Source organism: Crocodylus siamensis, chromosome 1 (genome assembly GCF_052110815.1).
Source record: "Crocodylus siamensis isolate JL-2025a chromosome 1, ASM5211081v1, whole genome shotgun sequence".
Lineage (NCBI taxonomy): Eukaryota > Metazoa > Chordata > Crocodylia > Crocodylidae > Crocodylus > Crocodylus siamensis.
This window is the reverse complement of record NC_143395.1, coordinates 139,649,513-139,667,927: the sequence shown is the minus strand read 5'-3', so window position 1 is coordinate 139,667,927 and position 18,415 is coordinate 139,649,513. Positions and strand designations below refer to the sequence as shown.

General features: G+C 41.8%; 1 protein-coding gene across 1 annotated transcript in view; it reads left to right on the top strand.

Moving 5' to 3' along the window:
* The window catches only part of PCNX2 (pecanex 2), a 269,742-nt gene that overhangs the window by 22,874 nt on the left and 228,453 nt on the right, over nt 1-18,415 (top strand). The window contains exons 6-8 of the mRNA XM_090044227.1: nt 13,155-13,302; nt 13,465-13,610; nt 15,177-15,270. Of these exons, the coding sequence (XP_089900353.1) occupies nt 13,155-13,302; nt 13,465-13,610; nt 15,177-15,270 (388 nt within the window). The remainder of the gene's footprint in view (nt 1-13,154; nt 13,303-13,464; nt 13,611-15,176; nt 15,271-18,415) is intronic.

The following is an 18,415-nucleotide window of genomic DNA, read 5'->3' as shown; positions in this document are numbered from 1 at the left end:
AATGTAAAATGAGCGCTGTAGTGAAATAGCACTAAGTGAAACAGCCTTAAGTGTGGGGTGGCCTGTATAGTGGCTGCAAGCAACAGCATTATGTACAATGCACTTAATAAAGATCCAGTTACTACTGTTTAGATGGAGTCCATTTATTGTTGCACAGTGCTGTATGCATGAAAGAGTCAGATACTTAAAGAACAATTATTTTTAAAGGCAAGCAAGTTTAATCTGGTTTGCGGGCACTAATCCAAAATAAACACAATCTGATTATTGACTGTTGCTGCAAAATACTGCTTGATTTCTTTGACACAGACCTTTTCTTATTTTTTTTTATGGCATTGTAATTACAAGCTTAAAGTTCCTGGCTCTGCAGCAGCAGTTAATTACAGTTTGTACAATAATTAATAAAAACCCATATTTGTATTAAAATTATATGCATGTGTGGAAGGGTTGATTTTACAAAAAATGAAAAGTATCTGGAAAAGTCAAACAACCTCAATGGAATTACTTAGGCTAATTGCACCTTAACCAGCTTAATTGACAGAGGGTTAGTCCTCCTTCAAATGGGTATAAATATATGGCATAGAAGAGCACATTAAGGAATATGAGAAACCTGGACCTCCAGATGCATTCTTATTTCTAGAAAGCTTAGCATTCAGAAATTTAATGTAGGAATGACTAAACATTTTGTGTAATTTGCAGAGAGCAAGTGATCAGGATAATTTTCTTGTAGTGATTGGAAGAGGTTTGGAACTAATTGGTCACGTATAAATGAAGAATCTTGTGCTCAGATGAAATGCAGGAAACCCAGTATATATCACTTTGTCTACAAGAAGACCTTACTACTTACATTATTCACTAAACTGTGACACAAAGAGATTCAAAACTTATTTATTGTTTCTTACACCATTGTTAAAATAGATTTTGATTTTTAGAGATTTTGAAATACTCTGACTTTCAGGCCAATAATGGTTTTAACCTTGGTTAAACTCTTACCACCCACACAGAAGTGCATTTCAGTCAGTGCCTTGTCACACAGGACTCTAGGTATGTGTTAAACTTTGTGGACCATTATGCAGTGTTAAAGTTAGAACATGTTCTGAGCAGTTGCACAGCCATATTTACTATGAACCTTACATGCACAGCTCATACTCTGCTTCTAGAGGGCCAGCAAGCAGGCTGCCTGACATGTTGTGCTAGCATTCCCATATTTCTGATACCGGCTGAAAACAGCCAAATGTAGATGAAGGTGCCTGTTAAGTGAGGTGAAGTGATGATGTGATGTGACTACTGGTGAGCCCTCTATGACTTACTGTTCCAGATGGCACCAGATTTCCAGGGGCATTCTGGAGATGAGTAGAGGGCTGTGTAAAGCTTTAATCGCTGATTTGATTCAGCCTGATTCGGTGGCCAAATCTGAATCAAATCAGGAGACCCACTAATCTCTCTGAATCGATTCGGAAGCCTCTGATTTGATTCAGAGAGATTTCCTGATTTGGCCATAGATACAGCTTTATATATTTTTTTCCTATGTACCTTGAGGTACTAGGTGTGGCTTATGAACACTGAGATAGTGGGGTGGATAGAGTGTCCCATGGGAGTGCGGGGGAGTCATCCATGTGCTCGGCAGTGAACCACATACTTCTGGGTCCACCGTGGAGTGTGTGGGGGACCACCTCACCCCCCGGCTCAGTGATTGCTGTCTCCTGGGTCTGATGGGACACCCAGGGTTCCCCCACAGCCGATTAGTGAGTTGGGGGCAATGGGAGGGCCCCCACGTGCTTTGCAGCGGACCCGGAAGTGGGCTGGATTCTGGTCCACTTCCAGGTCCACCGACAAGTGTGCAGGGGATGTCCCCACACTCCTGCAGGACGCTCCATCTGCCCCACCATCTCGGCATTCATAAGCCATAACTTGTACCTCAAGCTATGTAGAAAAAATATATCTTCAGATTCAGATTCGGCCGAATTGAATTGGGACAGTGATCTGAATTAGCGAATTGAATCGCTGTCCCCGAATCGGGCTGAATCTGGATCTGAATACTACCAGCTTCGCACACCCCTAATGAGTAGTGGAATCAAGCAAATCCTTGCCTTGATTGCTATAATCCACAGGCACTCCATGCTTCAGCATAGCATGCTCATGGCCCTGGTGAAATGCTTCTCTGAGGACCGTGACACTGGCATGAGCATCGTACTGGCTCATTTGCAGGAGGAACAACATGCTGCCGTGCAAGTCAGGGTCCTGTGGGTCCAATATCAGACCTCATCATTGCTGGGCACTACTGGTGAGCTCAAATGAGTGGAAGCAGTTTCTGCTGAGATGACAAGTAGTGGCGGTGAAAATTTACAATGTTGTGTGACACATTCATGGACATTTTGTACCAAGCTTCAGTGCCAGGACATTGGGCTTTGGCACTCTGTGTCCGTTGAGAAACGCATGGCCCTGGTTATTTGGAAGTTGGCAAACACCCACAGCCTCCATTCTGTCACCAGCCAGTTCAGTATGGGGTGGAAGATGGCGAAGACAGCCAGGCATGAAGTGTGTAACGCCATCCTTAAAGAGCTGGGCCCTCAGTGAATCTGAAGTAGAGACTTCTGGAAGGTTATCATTGGATTAGAACTGATGGGCATTCTAACCTGTGAGGGCTGTCAGTGGGACCAATGTACCCATTCTGTGCCCCCATCAGTGCATCTCAGATTACATAAACTCTAAGGAGTTCTTTTCAGTTATGTACCAGGGAGTTGTGGACCACAAGGGGCTCTTCGCTGACTTCAGTGTTGAATAGTTGGACCGGATACAATACACGCACATTTTCAGGACCTCTGGTGTTACAGAGATGACAGAGCAAGGGGCTTCTCTTCTGGTGCTTACACAATGGGTGTGGATGGGCTGACCTCCACTGATCATCGGGGAGCAGACCTACCTGCTACTCCCCTGACTCATGAAGCCATACATCTGCTTAACTAGGGTTAACTGTAACTGGCCCAGCCATTGATCACCTTAATTGGCCCAGTAACCTGTACTGATTGCTGCTGCTGCACCCAGGTGAATGTTGAGGCTTTCAGTGGGTGCTCAGGGTGATGCCATATGGTCTGGTGTCACACCCCCCATAGCAACCAGGGGATGTTCTTCTGGGGTAGATACCACCTCTCTGGGCAGTAGAGTGGGGTGCTGGGAGTGGGTAGCTTGGGATGCTAGAGAACCACAAACTGTTTGTATTAGCTCCACAGAGCCGGCTCATGGTAACTGAACATGTGTTACTTAATGGGCATGCCTACATGTACTTTTGTGTGCACCTAAACTTAATGCGCATTTGCCTAATGTGCATTAAGGTGATTTACGCATGCGTCTACACATGCACACACTATGGCACCTTAACGTGGTATGCAGACTGGCTTGGGAGTAAAGTTAGTCCCAACTCAGTCAACATACCTTAATGCACCTTAGCACATCTACACATGTTAAGGCACTTTAGCTTTTCACACATAAATTTGATACTTGCTTTTGTAGGTATCAAATTTAGGTGCGAATAGCCTAAAATCACCATTTTTAAGGTGCATTAAGAGTGTGCATATGTAGACCTATGCCCTTAATGCTCCTTAAATGGCTAATGTGCCTTCAATCGGCATGAGTAGATGCGCCCCATATGATTTGGAGATACTCCTTGACTGAAAAGTTTTAAGTTTTCTATGACATGAGTGAACATAGCATGTATTAAGTGATTTTAACATGTATGAAGTGTCCCTTGTAACCTGGCCCTCTGACACAGTTTTAAAGTCTCCTAGGAAAAATCTCTCTAATGCACAGGTTTGTGCAAATCAAGGTTGTTTCTGTGCTGGCTGATTGCTCCACTGACTTGTCTGTAGCAGAGTAAGATTTGTATATATCAGACTTATGTGGGATGGAAGCTTTTGTACTCTTTGTTCTGACATAATTGACTTGGAATCTAGGACAGATAACATTATCTCTCGGGAAATATGATCTGCTATAGGAGTAGAAACCAAGACCGAATGGTTTGGCCTGAATTCATTTGTTGCACCATCTGGTTTTATTCAAGGTACTCATCCATGTTGTGGACTGTAGAAACAACACCCTTCCTCTTTTCTGGGGTTGGTACCTGCAAAGGAAACCTTTTTTTTTTTTTTTGGGGGGGGGGGTCTTTTGTATCTGCAAAGAAAAACATTTTCTATGTTTAAGTTAGAATTTACTTTTAAGGACATCTTCAAATTTAAGGCTAGCAAGGTAATGGCAAGTTCAAGCTATTTTTGATGCTGTTAAGGTAACTTTGAGTTATCAGATTAGATCCAGTAGGATTCAAAAAACTTGGTTTTATTTTGGCCTCTGAGGTGACCTTGGGGTGTTACTTCTCTCTGTCCTCAGCGTTTACACCTCTAAATGGGGGTGATGATAATGATACTGATCTACTTTAAAACACTGAGATCTTTTCATGCAAATTGCTTTAGGATGTAAGTACCTATTAACCAGTCACTGAAACTTTTGCTTTTGAAGAAGACTGGAAATATTATTCTGGGACTGCCAGCAAAGGCAGACAGTCTTAGCCCTGTGAAGTGCAAACTTCTAACTGGGGATGGTGTAGCAATTTTGAAGGGGTGAACACTTGTAGATATCTAGGGACAAATGTTCATGGAAAATGAGATCAATAGTTTTAAATCTGCTGTTGAAAATATAGATGTGAAATTTGTCAAATTATACTAACCACCAGCTGGAAGGTTTCAGAGCTTTGCTTTCAGACGAGCTAGAGATTATTGGGAAAAATAAAGAATGAAAAAGAGGCCCACATTATTACCAAATGAGTTGGCTAGGATGTTATATGCAGGCCCCAAGTTAAAGTGCAGAGGGAAGTAAGATAGTATATGACATCAGTGATTTATTGCTAAAATCGCAATGCATGATGTTACATATGCTTATTTAGCCAAGCTTTTAATCAAAGGGAAACCTGTCTTTCATGATACGCACACTCACAATTCCTCTTGTTCTGTAGGCACAAAATTTGGTCTTCTGCAATGATCTAAATCAAAAAAAACCCTGAACATAAAACAGAAAAGAGTGCTTCAAAGGGTAAAATTCTGTCCCTCTTTTTAGTGTGTTGCCATTGACTTCCGTGAGGGTACAAGTGCATGGCTCATGGTACTTTCACACTCCATCAGGCTGTTCTCTGTTGGGTCTGAGGAACACTGTTGAAATGAGTGGTTGGCAGCAGTGGTAGAAGACACAGACAACTAGAATTCTCTGTACTCTTGCAAAAAGCTGCATAAATTCTACAGCATTCTAGTTTCTGTGGCAGACACCCTGGGTGCTATCACATTCTGTCTCAACATCAGATAACCTTATTTTAAAATAGATTTTTTGCACCATAGCAAGCAGTTTGAGACAGTATAGAAAATCATGTTAACTAGGTACTTCTGCTAAAACAATCAGCAGTTTCATAGTTGGTAGGGTTGGAAGGGACCTGAGCAGATCATCAAGTCCAACCCCCTGCCATGGCAGGAAAGAGTACTGGGGTCAGATGACCCTGGCTATGTGTCTATCTAGCCTCCTTCTGAAGACCCCCAGGGTAGGAGCGAGCACCACTTTCCTTGAAAGTTGGTTCCAGATCCTAGCTGCCCTGACTGTGAAGTAGTGCCTCCTGAGGTCTAGTCTGAATCTACTCTCCGTCAACTTAATGGCCATTATTTCTTGTTACTTCCAGTAGTGCTCAGGGGAACAGGAACTTTCCCATTGCCTGCTGGTCCCCCTTGGCCAGTTTATAGACGGCCACCAGATACCCTCTCAGCCTTCTCTTGTGGAGGCTGAACAAGAGGCTCGTAGCCTCTCCTCATAGGGCTTGCCCTGCTGCCCCCCTGATCATGCCAGTGGCCCTCCTCTGGACCCTCTTGATTCTGGCCACATCCCTCCTGAAGTGCGGAGCCCAGAACTGGATGCAGTACTCCAACTACGGTCTGACCAATGTTGCATAGAAGGGGAGGATCACCTCCTTGGACCTGCTCGTGGTGCATCTGTGGTGCAATTAGCCTTCCTGACTGCATCCCCACATTGGTGGCCCATGTTCATCTTGGAGTCTATAATGACTCCAAGATTCTTTTCTGCATCTGTGCTGATGAGAAGGGAGTGTTCCCCAACCTGTAGGCATGCTGCTGGTTCTTTATCCCTAGGTGCAGTACCCTGCACTTGTCAGTATTGAATCCCATCTTATTCTCATCCGCCCACCCCTGTAACCTGTCCAGATCCAATCACAGCCTGTTCCTCCCTTCTAGCATGCCCACTTCTCCCCACATTTTAGTGTCATCTGCAAATTTGAACAAAGTGCTTTTCACGCCCTTGTCCAAGTCGCTGATGAAGATGTTGAACAGTGCAGGCACAAGGACCGAGCCCTGTGGAACCCCACTGCCCACATCCCTCCAGGTCGAAAATGACCCATCCACCACCACTCTCTGGGTGCAGCCCTCCAGCCAATTGGTGACCCATCTGACTGTGTAGGCATTGACACCACAATCTCCTAATTTTTTAACGAGAATGGGGTGAGAGATGGTGTCGAAGACCTTCCTAAAGTCCAGAAAGACTACGTCCACTGTGACACCTGCTTCCACGGATTATGTGACCTGGTCATAGAAGGCCACCAGGTTGGTCTGACAGGACCTGCCTCTAATGAACCCATGTTGGTTGCAAGTAACCAAGTGAAGTAACCAAGAATATTGTCAATTACAATCTCATCTTTAAGTCTCAGAGGGTGCATCTACATGAGACGCTGACTGTGCAGTAGCCTAATAATACTGCACAGTAGCACCTAACAGCACAGACAGTGCTAATACACTACTGCGCAGTATTAGGCTACTGTGCAGTAGTGTCATTTAAAAGACATTTGCCAGTGCTACTGTGCAGTTACTCTGGTTACTGCTCATTTATTTAGTACTGGCTAATACAAGTCTCATGTAAACACACCCAGAGTATATACCCCATAGGTATGAATGCCTGTTCATACCTGCTGTGAACACTGGAAATGTGAAACCATCTGAAAACAAAATTTAAATATGTAAGTAGGTGGGCTAAAAAATAAAATATTTTAAAATGGAAGTGTATGTTCCAGAGTGGAATTCTGCCAAAAGGAGTGGATTCTGTGTTAAAGAAATTAAGGAGTAGGTGAAACCCTGACCAGAGTAGTGCAGTTCTGTATGAGCAAATGCAGATTTCAAACCACTTGGCATTTTGAAATAATGTAAAATAAAATGTCACTGTAAAAGTAAGAACTAAATCAAACAGAAGTTATTGAGAGATAGATAGATCATAAGCTTTCATGAGCCTCAACTCAGTTCAGTAAAGTGAGAAGTAAATAATAAAACGTCGCTGTAAAAGTGAGAACTAAAATACAAGCTAGATGTTATTGAGAGAGAATTACATTTGTGTATATATATAGATCTATCTATATAGATCATAAGCTTTCCTGAGCCCAAACTCACTTTGTTAGGTGCTGTGAAAGGAGAGATACTGCAGTTTATAAAATAAGGAGAGTGATTTTAATACAAAAAGCAGGAAGGGAAGGGAGATTGGCAATTCTGGGAGAGGTAGACAAGCAAGCAATTAACCCACAGGAATAAAGGGGTCAGAAAAGCTAATCCATATAGTGGGATGAAAATCCGTAGTTCCTGTTTAAAATATACTTAAGACAATCCATCTGTGGATATTTTGTTCCACAGTTTAAGTTGTTTTTTTTAAAGTTTTACTGCTAAAGAACAGCCACTCTGAAGTCTGTGATGAAATGTCCAGGAAAGTTAAAGTGTTCTGCTGCAGACCTTTGTGTCTTTCTGGAGCTGATGTCAAATTGGTGTTCATTCATTCTTACACATAGGGGGTCACTCCATCTGTCCTGTGTAGACAACATGCAAGCACTAAGCAGGTGATGATGTATATGACATTGGTAGAGTTGCTGGTGAATGAACGTTGGATATTATATTCTGTGTTGTTTGGTCCAGCAATGATGTGGTCTGTATTAATGAGGGGACACAGCTGGTATCCTGTCTTTTGTACTCAAATCACTCTCCATTTTATATACTGCTCTGTGCATGTCTTTTCACAGCATTTGATGAAGTAAGCTTGGGCTCACAAAAGCTTATGCTATATATATATCTCAGGCTTAGTTAGTCTGTAAGGTGCAAATTTATCCTGCCTTCTGCCAGACTTCAGGCTAGGATAGCTAGCTGTGGTACTTTTCACAATATTTTAAAACAGAAACAACAGAGCTCATAGAATAATATTTAGCTGAGACAATTACTTGAGACAATAAAACAACATCCCCCACAAATAATGACCGCCATATCATGTCAGATAGACAAGTTGTCAGTACACACAAATGTTTTTATTATAACTATAATGATGGATACAGGACATATCTATATAAGGGAAAGCCATACAGTTATACCTGAAGTCTCTCCCCCAGGTTCACAGCTTACTGCAGTGCTGCTCAACTTTTTTACAAGTGGAAAAAGCTTAAAATCAGAAACGGCCTGAGGACCGCATAGAAAAGCATTGCTAGAACTTCACATGCTCAGTTAGCTCTCTCAGATCACCAGTTGTCGGTACATGCTCTGGCTAGAGTCATCGCTTTTGCTCAGTTTTGAAACTCAGGAATGACTGTCACTGCCCCTAGTTCCCTCTTACTCTGTTACTAAATTTAGTGGATGTGAAAAAGGGGGCAGGCAGTGATGTTTAATCCCTGGGCTCTGGAGTTATGCAAAAGTGGCTGCTGTGGCAAGAGCCCATGCTAACATACGGTGAGCTCAGACAGGAGCATGGTGTTATGTGATAGTCTGTTCCCATGGGCTTTGCAGGGCACATCTGGCCTGTGGGGATCATAGGCTGAGCACCATTGGCTTATCCTGTCAAAAGGATTCTTTGATGGCATATGTTAAACCCGTTTTCTAATGGAATAAGTTACATAAGCCAGATGACTCTCTTGTTAGCAGAGCTGTATTTACATTAGGGATTTTGCCAATCCATTGTCAGGTCAGGATGCAATGATTATTTTGTGCATGTGCACCAGTGGTTCTCACCCTTTTTAGACTTGGGGCACCCATTGGAAAATGCCAGATCTTAGCTTTCACTCATTTTTGGAGTACAGAAAAATAATAGAGCATTCTTCTGTTGCAAAGAACTCAGAATGACCACAACAAGTCTGGAAGTTTTTGACTCTATGAATTTCTATTTGACGTCTCCAGGTTGATTTTGTGAATCATGTAGGCGTTTATATACCTAACGGTGTTAATATTGTGTGCTACTTCATGGAACCGTGGTTGAGAATCACTGGTATCTACTCTCAAGTGGTATAACAACAACTTATAAGTATCAATCAAGCCTAAAAGTACTTACAGAAATATAGATTATTCCCATGTAGGAATAAGGATGGAGATTCCTCAACCTCCCTGGGTAACCTGTTCCAGTGTTTTACTACCCTCCTACTGAGAAAATTCTTTCTAATATCTAACCTAAACTTCCCTTGCTGCAAGTTGGGCCCACTGCTCCTTGTTCTGTCATCTGCCACCACTGAGAACAGTCTAGTTCCATCCTCTTTCAAACCCCGCTTCAGGTAGTTGAAGGCTGCTAGTAAGTCCCCTCTTGGTCTCCTCTTCTCTAGGCTAAATAAGCCTAGGTCCCTCAGTCTTTTCTCGTAAGTCATGTTCCCCAGCCACCTCAACATTTTTGTCACCCTCTGCTGGACTGTCTCCAGTTTGTCCACATCTCTGTAGTGGGGGACCCAAAACTGAACATAGTACTTCAGATGTGCCTCACTAGTGCTGAATAGAGGGGAATATGCCATTAGCCTTCTTGGCAACAAGGACACACTACTGGCTCATATTCAGCTTATTGTTCACTGTAACCCCCAGGTCTTTTTCTGCAGAGCTGCTGCCCAGCGGTCAGCCCCCAGCCTGTGCTGGTGCATGGGATTGTTTCGTCCTAAGTGCAGGGCTTTGCACTTGTCCTTGTTGATCCTCATGAGATTCCTTTTGGTCCAATCCTCCAATTTGTCTACGTCACTCTGATCCTAGCCCTATCTTCCAGTGTATCTACTACTCCCCCCAGCTTGGTGTCATCTGCAAGCTTGCTGAGGGTGCATTACATGCCCCACTCTATGGGGTTGAACCTGATAATTTGTTTAGGTCCCTTCCGACCCTAAGCAATATGATACTATGATTTTCCAGGTCACTGATGAAAACAATGAACAAAATTGGCTCCAGGACCAACCCCTGGGGTATTCCACTTGATACCGGCTGCCAACTAGACATTGAGCCATTGATTACTACTCTTTGAGCCCAATGCTCCAGCCAGCTTTCTGTCCACCTTACAGTGCATTCATCCAGCCCATACTCCCTTAGCTTGCCTGTGAGAATATTGTGGGATACCGTATCAAAAGCACTGCTAAAATCAAGGTACACCACATTCACCTGTCTCCCTGCATCCACCAGTGTAAGATGTTCCAGTGTAAGGACAGCTTTATCCTGATGTAATTGTATCCACATTAGGAGTGGTACCAGTATAACTATATCAAGAAATACCACATCCCCTAACCAAAATAATCTAGCTGGTACAAAAACTGTGCACAAACTAGTCTTCAGTTGTGCGTGCACAAGTATCAGAATTTGTTTCCCAGATTGACTTAACTAGAAAGTGCAACAGTTTCATCCTAGTGAATTTGAGCGTGAGAGAGACTAGGTTTTTTGGTCAGAAGTCACTCACTGCAGCCAGATCCGGGGGGTGCTGGATAACTGAATATGCTGGTTACCTGAGAGGCATCCTTACCTGTTTGGGTTGCCGCCCCTCCCACTGCATCTGGTGCTCAAGGGCTTTCACTCCCTGCCGTCAGTGTGCCAGTGGACAGGGAGGGGGGCTCCATGCAGGCTGCTTTGCCCAGGGCCGTGGCAAATGAGGAAGAAGTGAGACTTGGTGAAACCAGAACTGCCGAGGTAGAACTTGCAGTTTCACTTTCGCTGCGTCGATCGGCAGGTGGTTTAGTTTTTACCGCATGTAGTATCAAACTTAACTGATTTGGGTCAAACCAGTTAATGAAACTTCTGTCTCAAACTCATTCCTGGTTCAAGTTAAATCACAGTCCCCCGCATGCTGGTTAATAGAGCATTCTGGATGGTAAAGTGCTGGATAACACAGCTTTTAGTGTACTGACATATCTTTCTAGTGCTAGGAGAACTAGATATTTAGTATTTATTATTATCTGGAAGGCCTAAAATATAAAAAAAAAAGAGAATTTTTTTAAACCACTAAGTAATAGAGCTAAAAAAATCTTTATAATTGTTCTAGCCCTACAGCTGGCTTTAGGTAGTGTGGGACCAATTAGATTATTAGAGTCATGACTTTTTGCTGGCTATGAATTATTCTTAATCCTTAAATATCCCGAGTCTGTTGGGAAAGTAGTTTCAATTAGATTTCCCTAACACCCTCAGCCCTCAGGGTTATAGTTATAAGATTATGGAGATGCCTGGCTTAGAGCACCTCCATAGTTAAGATAGGGTGAAATTTTGCTCTTAAGGTGAAGTTAAAAACCAAATTAGACAATAAAACGCACAGATAAGGAGGGAAAAGATTAACCTTGCAGTCCTTCTTCACAGTTCTTCTGCCATATTTTTCAAAATACTGCTCCTTTTTGAAATATGCTTTTCCTTTTCAATTCTTCACAGCAGTTAGCCTATCACAGCAGAAGCACAGAGTAAGGAAGCTCATAGCAAAAAAAAAATCCAGACAGAACAACAATCGTGTTGTTACTCGCCTTTGCTAATGATAATTTGTTTTTCATTATAGAGGCCTTTGGAACACTGGGTCTTGTAGACCTTCCATGTGGCACGGTCTTCCTGGCTCTGCTGCCTGGCCCAGCTGTCTGCTGGGGTATCCTGGCTTATTAGGTAACCTTTGGGACGTAAGGTTATAATAAGGTTTATGCTCTGCTCACTGCTCTCCCTACTAGGGGCTGAGATTTGGTGAGTAAGATCTGGTCTTGCAGTTCATGTTGTATCTGTAATTGGTTTTCTCAGCGATAGTGGCATAGGTTGTGATGCAGAAAAGGAAGTGTATTTGTTGTGCAGTTCAGCAGTTTGCAAGTGTTTGGGGGACTGCTATTTCTCTTGTACATCATGTGAATTGAAGTTGGCAGGAACATTAAGGTTGGCTTGCCCAATGACTTTCTTGAGGTTTAATAAGTGTTTAGGCAGGAAATCCAGTTGTTGAGCAACCCTAAGTTCAAGGTAACTTGAACATTGCTGTGGTTTTCTTAATGACGAGTACGTTTCTATGGCATGTATCATTGTAGCACTTGAGCAGCAGGTATTGTGAGGAGGTTGGATGGATACTTCCCCAGGGAAAGCTGGAAGCCAAGGACTACATAGGGTGTTTTTCCAGTGGATTGCCTGGCCCAACAAATCCCAGAATTCTTCATTTAAAACCCAGAACTGTAGAAAAATCACTGTTCTGGTTACACCTGAAAGCACTTAAAGAAATTATTCTTCCATTATCAATATGTTGTTCCATGATTTTTAGTTAATCAGTGCAAATATTATTAACTAATGAGGACCATCACTATGTGATAACAAAGTGTTCAAAGCTAGAAGCAGACTTAATGTGGTCAGTGGTAGAAAATAGCTACTAACTCACATCTGCCTCCTCCACCAGTATACCAGCCACTGGTGCATAAGGGGAATAGTCTATTTCTGATATAGACCTATTGCAGATTACTTTCTTATGGAGCAATGGGGGAAGCAGGGCAGGAATTAGGACCTTCTTGGTTATGTTGCCTGTGGCCATGTGCTGAATCTCACAAACTGAGACAGTGGAGCCTGTTAAGAGTAGCACCAAGCACATGCCCCAGTGCTACCCTCAGGTTGTTTTGGGCATGCTTCCTGGCATGTGCTCAGGGATGCTCTTGGCAGGCTACACTTACTTGTTTCCAGGAGTCTGGTATGCACTAACTGGGAGAGCATGAATAAGACATGCCTCTTAAAGCAACATAGTTATGTGTTCCTCAGGTTGGAACTACATTTAATAAAGTTGTTAATAGCTGCCTCAGTCTTTAACTTATTCAGAAGTAAATGAGAATAATTTCTTAGGGAGACTGTACATAGGTCACTTCATGTGTCTTTCAGATAGCCAGGCAACAGAGAAGAAAGAAGAAATGATGGAAATGGAAAAGCACTGCGAGCATGTTCCTAAATGGGAAAGATCAGATGTACAAAGTCAAGATCATGCTAGGAGTAGTCCAGTGTTACCAGAATCTGGCAAATTTACAGCACTGTAAGGGCAGTTTATTTTACAATTTTGCACTTCAAATTTATGATGATGGTAGCTGTTTTGTTTCACTGAGTAGAATTGACTTTTAATTAACCTCTCTCTCTTTCTGTTTTGAGAGCAAGAAAAAAGTTCCTCATAGTAGTTTTGAAACATTTTTGTGTCAAGTTACCAGGGCAGCAGGCAAAGGCAGATAATCTACCGGGTAACTTCCCAGCAAGATAGCTCTGTCTTGCAAGTTATAAGTGGACCCGAGGCTTCCATGCAAGATGAGATATCTGTGGATGCAATGCATGTTTTCATAGATGAAAATGGTAAGTGTTTGAAGCTGTAACTTTTAGACTATGAGGAGAGAATTTTAAATAGATCTTGGAGTCTCTAAAAAGGTATATCTTTTTATTTTACTGAAAAGAACATTTTCCGTGTCCATCAATTGGAAGGTGGCTCAGTGGTCAAATACCAGATTTAAAATAACTAAAGTGTTCTAAATGCAGTAGAGTTATCTCAGACCTGTAATCTTCTGACACACAGAGTACAGTTTAACATATTTTAAAGAGGACTAAAGACAAGCCTAGTCTGCTTCTCTTGGAGGTTGCAAGATCTGAGAGCTCTTTTCTTGTGAGTAGAGATTTGCTTGAACAAAATGTTCCCAACCCTTGCTGTCAGGGCTTTCAGCTGAATGTGAATAGGTGATAGCTTAGGTGCCAGCAGCCTCCCATCACGTAGGGTACCCGTCTCTCAGAACCATAATTCTCTTCATAATATGTAATGGAAAAAACACTTTCCAGTACCTGAAAAGTACTGACCTTGGTGTAAGGGAGCTCCAGATGAGCAGCTTGTGAAGTAGTTACTCAATAGTTACCGTTACAGGCCCTTACCACTAATGTAACGAGGTAATCAGTCCCAGGTGCTGACTTTGTGGAGGGAGCACAAAAACAGCCAGAACTGCAGCAGTGGCTGATCACGCTGCTGTGATCAGCAGCTGGTGATGCCCTGGGCATCATGTGGTTACCCCAGGTGGAGAAGCTGTCTGGCTACGCCTTTGGTTTTAGTAGCCCAGAAGCTGTTGTTTCAACACCTGTTTTACAGGCATTGGCCCAGTGGGTCTGCATAATAGCAGCCCAAGAATTCTTTCCTCCTTTAAGGAGGAATCTCCTGCAATCTCCTTCCAAGACACATGGAGGAAGCTCCTATGTAGTTGGCTTTTACGGTTCCTAAGGTCCTGTCTTTCTCCCTTTTGCATTATATTCTCTATGATGCCATGGGAGGACAGCTGTAAGGAAGCCAGGGTAGTAGCATGGCCTGTAAGTTAGTGAATCATGCTTATCGCTTGCCTAATTAATGTATTTTATTGGAGGTGGGGAAGAGAATGGAGAAGGAGTAGAATATGGCCACCTTAGTTCTATTCTCTGCTGTGTTGTCTCTGTCATCTAACACCTTTACTGAGGGTAAAAATGTACACAAATCAAATATTTCCACTTACACCAGCACGTTCTTAGGCTTGCTTTGCACACTTACAAATGACTGTGCAGTCATTAAGGGAGTATCGGATAAAGCATTTTGTGTCCAATTTTGGGTAGGATTCTACTTCTCCTTTCTCACAGAACTCTTTTATACTGGCCATGAAAAAAGAACCAGAATTTTGCCTTAAAATTTGTATATGTTGGTGATTTTGTTTTGGGCCTTCCATTATTTGTTTAACATTCCTTTTTTTGGGGAGCTTTAAAACAAGCTTATGTTGCCAATCACAAATATAAAGAAGTAGTGAAAGTGTTTGTTTTATGGATATAGGGCTTTTTTGATTTAAAACCAGATTGCAACTAAATGTTATGTACACACAAATAATCACATCCTCTAACTGATGTTTTTGTGTTTTAAAGGGGAAATTAAATCCTGTTATTTAAAGGCTGGCAGTCAGAAAGAAGGACATTTTCGACATCAGACATCAAATTGTGATTGCATTTCAAATGCTCAGTAAGTAAATGCTTATTTTTAGACATGTTAGATTTTTCAATGCTGGAGGATATGAAGCTGATTGTAGCTGTAAGAGAGACATGTGAAGAGGATGAGTGTAGGATAAATGTGTTAATCTGTTTTAGATATGTGAAATCATGCCATCTTTATGTTCAAAGAAACCAGGGTTGGGGGAGTGACCACACTGTATGGTAAGTATGTGGAAAAGAAAATACTAACTGCTGTATGCTTTCACTGTCAGCCAAAGGAATATTTGGAGCTATAAATGTGCTTGTAATTAAAACAAAGTGAAATAGATCTGGATGGTATAGGAGGCCATCCTTTGTCTTAATCCTGTTGCCTCTCAGTCATTGTCCACTGACCTCTTATTATTTTTACTATCCTGTTATACGAGAGCAAGTGATCATGCTTTACTGGGTGCAAATCCTGCCTGAAGTCCATATAACAATAATTTTATGACTTTTCAGAAGCAACTCAACAGTATTTTTTTTCCTCAAAGGTGCTTTTAGAATGGTCCCACATCCTAATTGTATTGTCTCTGTTTTCCATTCCTCTCCCATCCCTTTGGTGTTATAATCCATCTAAGGTTTGTTGGGTTTTATTTAACTGCTCAGAAAGGTGTTTTTAATGAGTATACTGAAGGGTATGGTCTCACATCTTTTACAGCACTTGGAGGATTTTTATAAAGGCTGTGGGTGGGAGGGATATTTTTCCTGACAAACTAGGAATTTCGTTTAGTTGTATATTTAAACTAATGTAGTGAAACGATTCCATTGACCTAACCCCATTCCTAGCATGGGCATACAGACATCTTTGCAAAATGTCCCCTGAATATCCAACACTAGACCTGGTTATTTTGTTCAGTGGCCAAACCAAAAGATCAAAAAGCAAAGTAAAGTTAGGGACAGCCCCATGGGCCAGATGAGTAGTGCAGGGCCAGTCCATGGGTCAAATCCATTGAACAGAGTTGGTCCACAGGCCAATTAGTGGAAAATTAGTGCTGTCTTTGGGAGAACAATATAAATGAAATGTTGACATTGACTTGGAATTAAATATTTCATTTCATTTTAGTGTTACCTAAATCTCTTGTACCTTTTTTTAAAATTTAGGTCAGTTTTGAAAGGAAAGGTTAATGTTTTAGAAATGTTGATGTGAAACCCCATGTTTTGATATTTTCTCCCCCTATTTTTAATCCACAAATATTAATCAAATATTTGACCAAATTTCATTACTTCTTTTGGTCTCCCTGACACTTTTGAGAAATTCTCAAAAACATTTACTTTTTTGTTTTAAGAGTGTTGCAATTCTCAGAAAAAATGCAGCTTTGATACTGCTTTCTTTAGTGAATGCTCACTTACCAGGCCACTGGATTTTGTCTCAGGATACTGGTCTCACATGTTTTTAAGTTTCCTTTGGTTTAAGTAGGTTGCAGTCCACTTTTTGTTCCTTGGTCCCTTCAGTGCTTTTTGGGGGAAAGCATCCTCTGCTTCCTGCAGCACAGAAATGGGGCCAGCTATTCTAGGCCCCAGGAGCAGTGCTGACCTTCCCCATCTCCCTAATAGCTTCTTTCCAAGAACTCTACTTTGTAAGCATTCTGGGTTTACAGTTTAATTTTTCAGGGGTATATATGTGAATCAGACAGATAACACAGATTTTGCAGAGTTATCTAGACAAGTACTTTTTATTGAGGTAGGGCCTAAGTTTTAGTTATGTGTTTCAACTATAGCCCCTGACTGTCTTCTGGTATACAGTAGCTCCTCTGAGCAATGCACAGACAGACAGTGGAGAGTTTATTAAGTTTCTCTCTTTGCTTTGCTTTATACAAACTATAGACTAATTACTGATAGCAATAGTAATAAAATGGAGGCCTCATAATAAGAGATGCACAGGGCTCTGTATAAGGCATAGCTCAAAGAGTGTAGTTTACGTTGGACAAAAAATCAGTGCAAGGTCTAGTAGTAATACTTCTGATGGAGTTGATTACTGAGCAGAAAAACACAGAAAATATTCCTAATTAAGTTTTTAACAAGAGATCTTTTTCGAGAAGGGTAGGAGAGGCACCCTTTTTGGAGGGTAGGAGAGGCACTTTTCCAAGTGTTGGGCAGCATGAAGGAAGATGTAGAATTTGCGTGATAAATAAGAAGAAAATACTGGGAAGAGTGGGCTGTGGTATAATTTATTTGCTCCAGGGACATTCTGTAACAGCTTGCAGAAAATTTCTCTATCCACCCTGGTCAGAGAAGCTGTTAGAGCTGCCTGGTCTAGCAACACAAACACTACAAGAAGGAATGCAGTGGTAGTAGCATGGAACAGAAGGGGGTATTATATTTAACATCTCAAATAGTAAGTATTCTGTCCCCAAATAGTACTAAAAATTGTACTTAAAGGAACAACAATGACACGTAGAACCTTTACAACTGTCTTTTTTAATGCCAGTCTGGGGATGTGATACCACTTCTAGTACACACACACACACGCATACACACATACTGTATTAGTCAGGTAGGATTCTTGCCAGTTTCAAAAGGACACAATGATTGCAGGCAAAAAAGCCCTTTTCATGACTCCTAACTTATATATTCTTATTATGAAAGACAAAAAATATCAATTAGAATAACAACACATAAGTAGTAAACAATGGTTACTTCAGTTACAATCTCTTCTGTATGTCTGTCTGTGGAGAGCTCTCAGCAAAGACTATGCCTTTGAGAGTGGGCCCTCCTTTGATGGCCCACTCTAAAAGCATAGTTAATCAAAACTCCAAAATCCCAGGAAAGAACAAATGACTGGCTGAAGGCAGAGGTTCGAGTTGAGGTGAAGTCAAACTCCCTGATGTATCAAGGTCAGGTGTGGTCTCTATGCCAGGAGTATGCAGTCTAACCAACTAGGATTGAAGGTTTCCTTCTTGGTGTTGTGGTGGCTTTGTTTTCTTCAGTGTCTTGTTGCTGCTGTTTGTTTGCTTGTCAAGGTCAGGTGAACAGGCAGAGTTAATTAAAATGTGTAAGAATATGCAAGAGAAAGAGGAGGATTTTGTACTTTTTCCATAGGCTTACTGAAAGCAGAAAATGTCTCTCTGAAGGTTAGCTTATTTCAAATATTGGCTGCTGCCATCTTGGGATGGTGTCTGTAGTATCTTCACCTTATT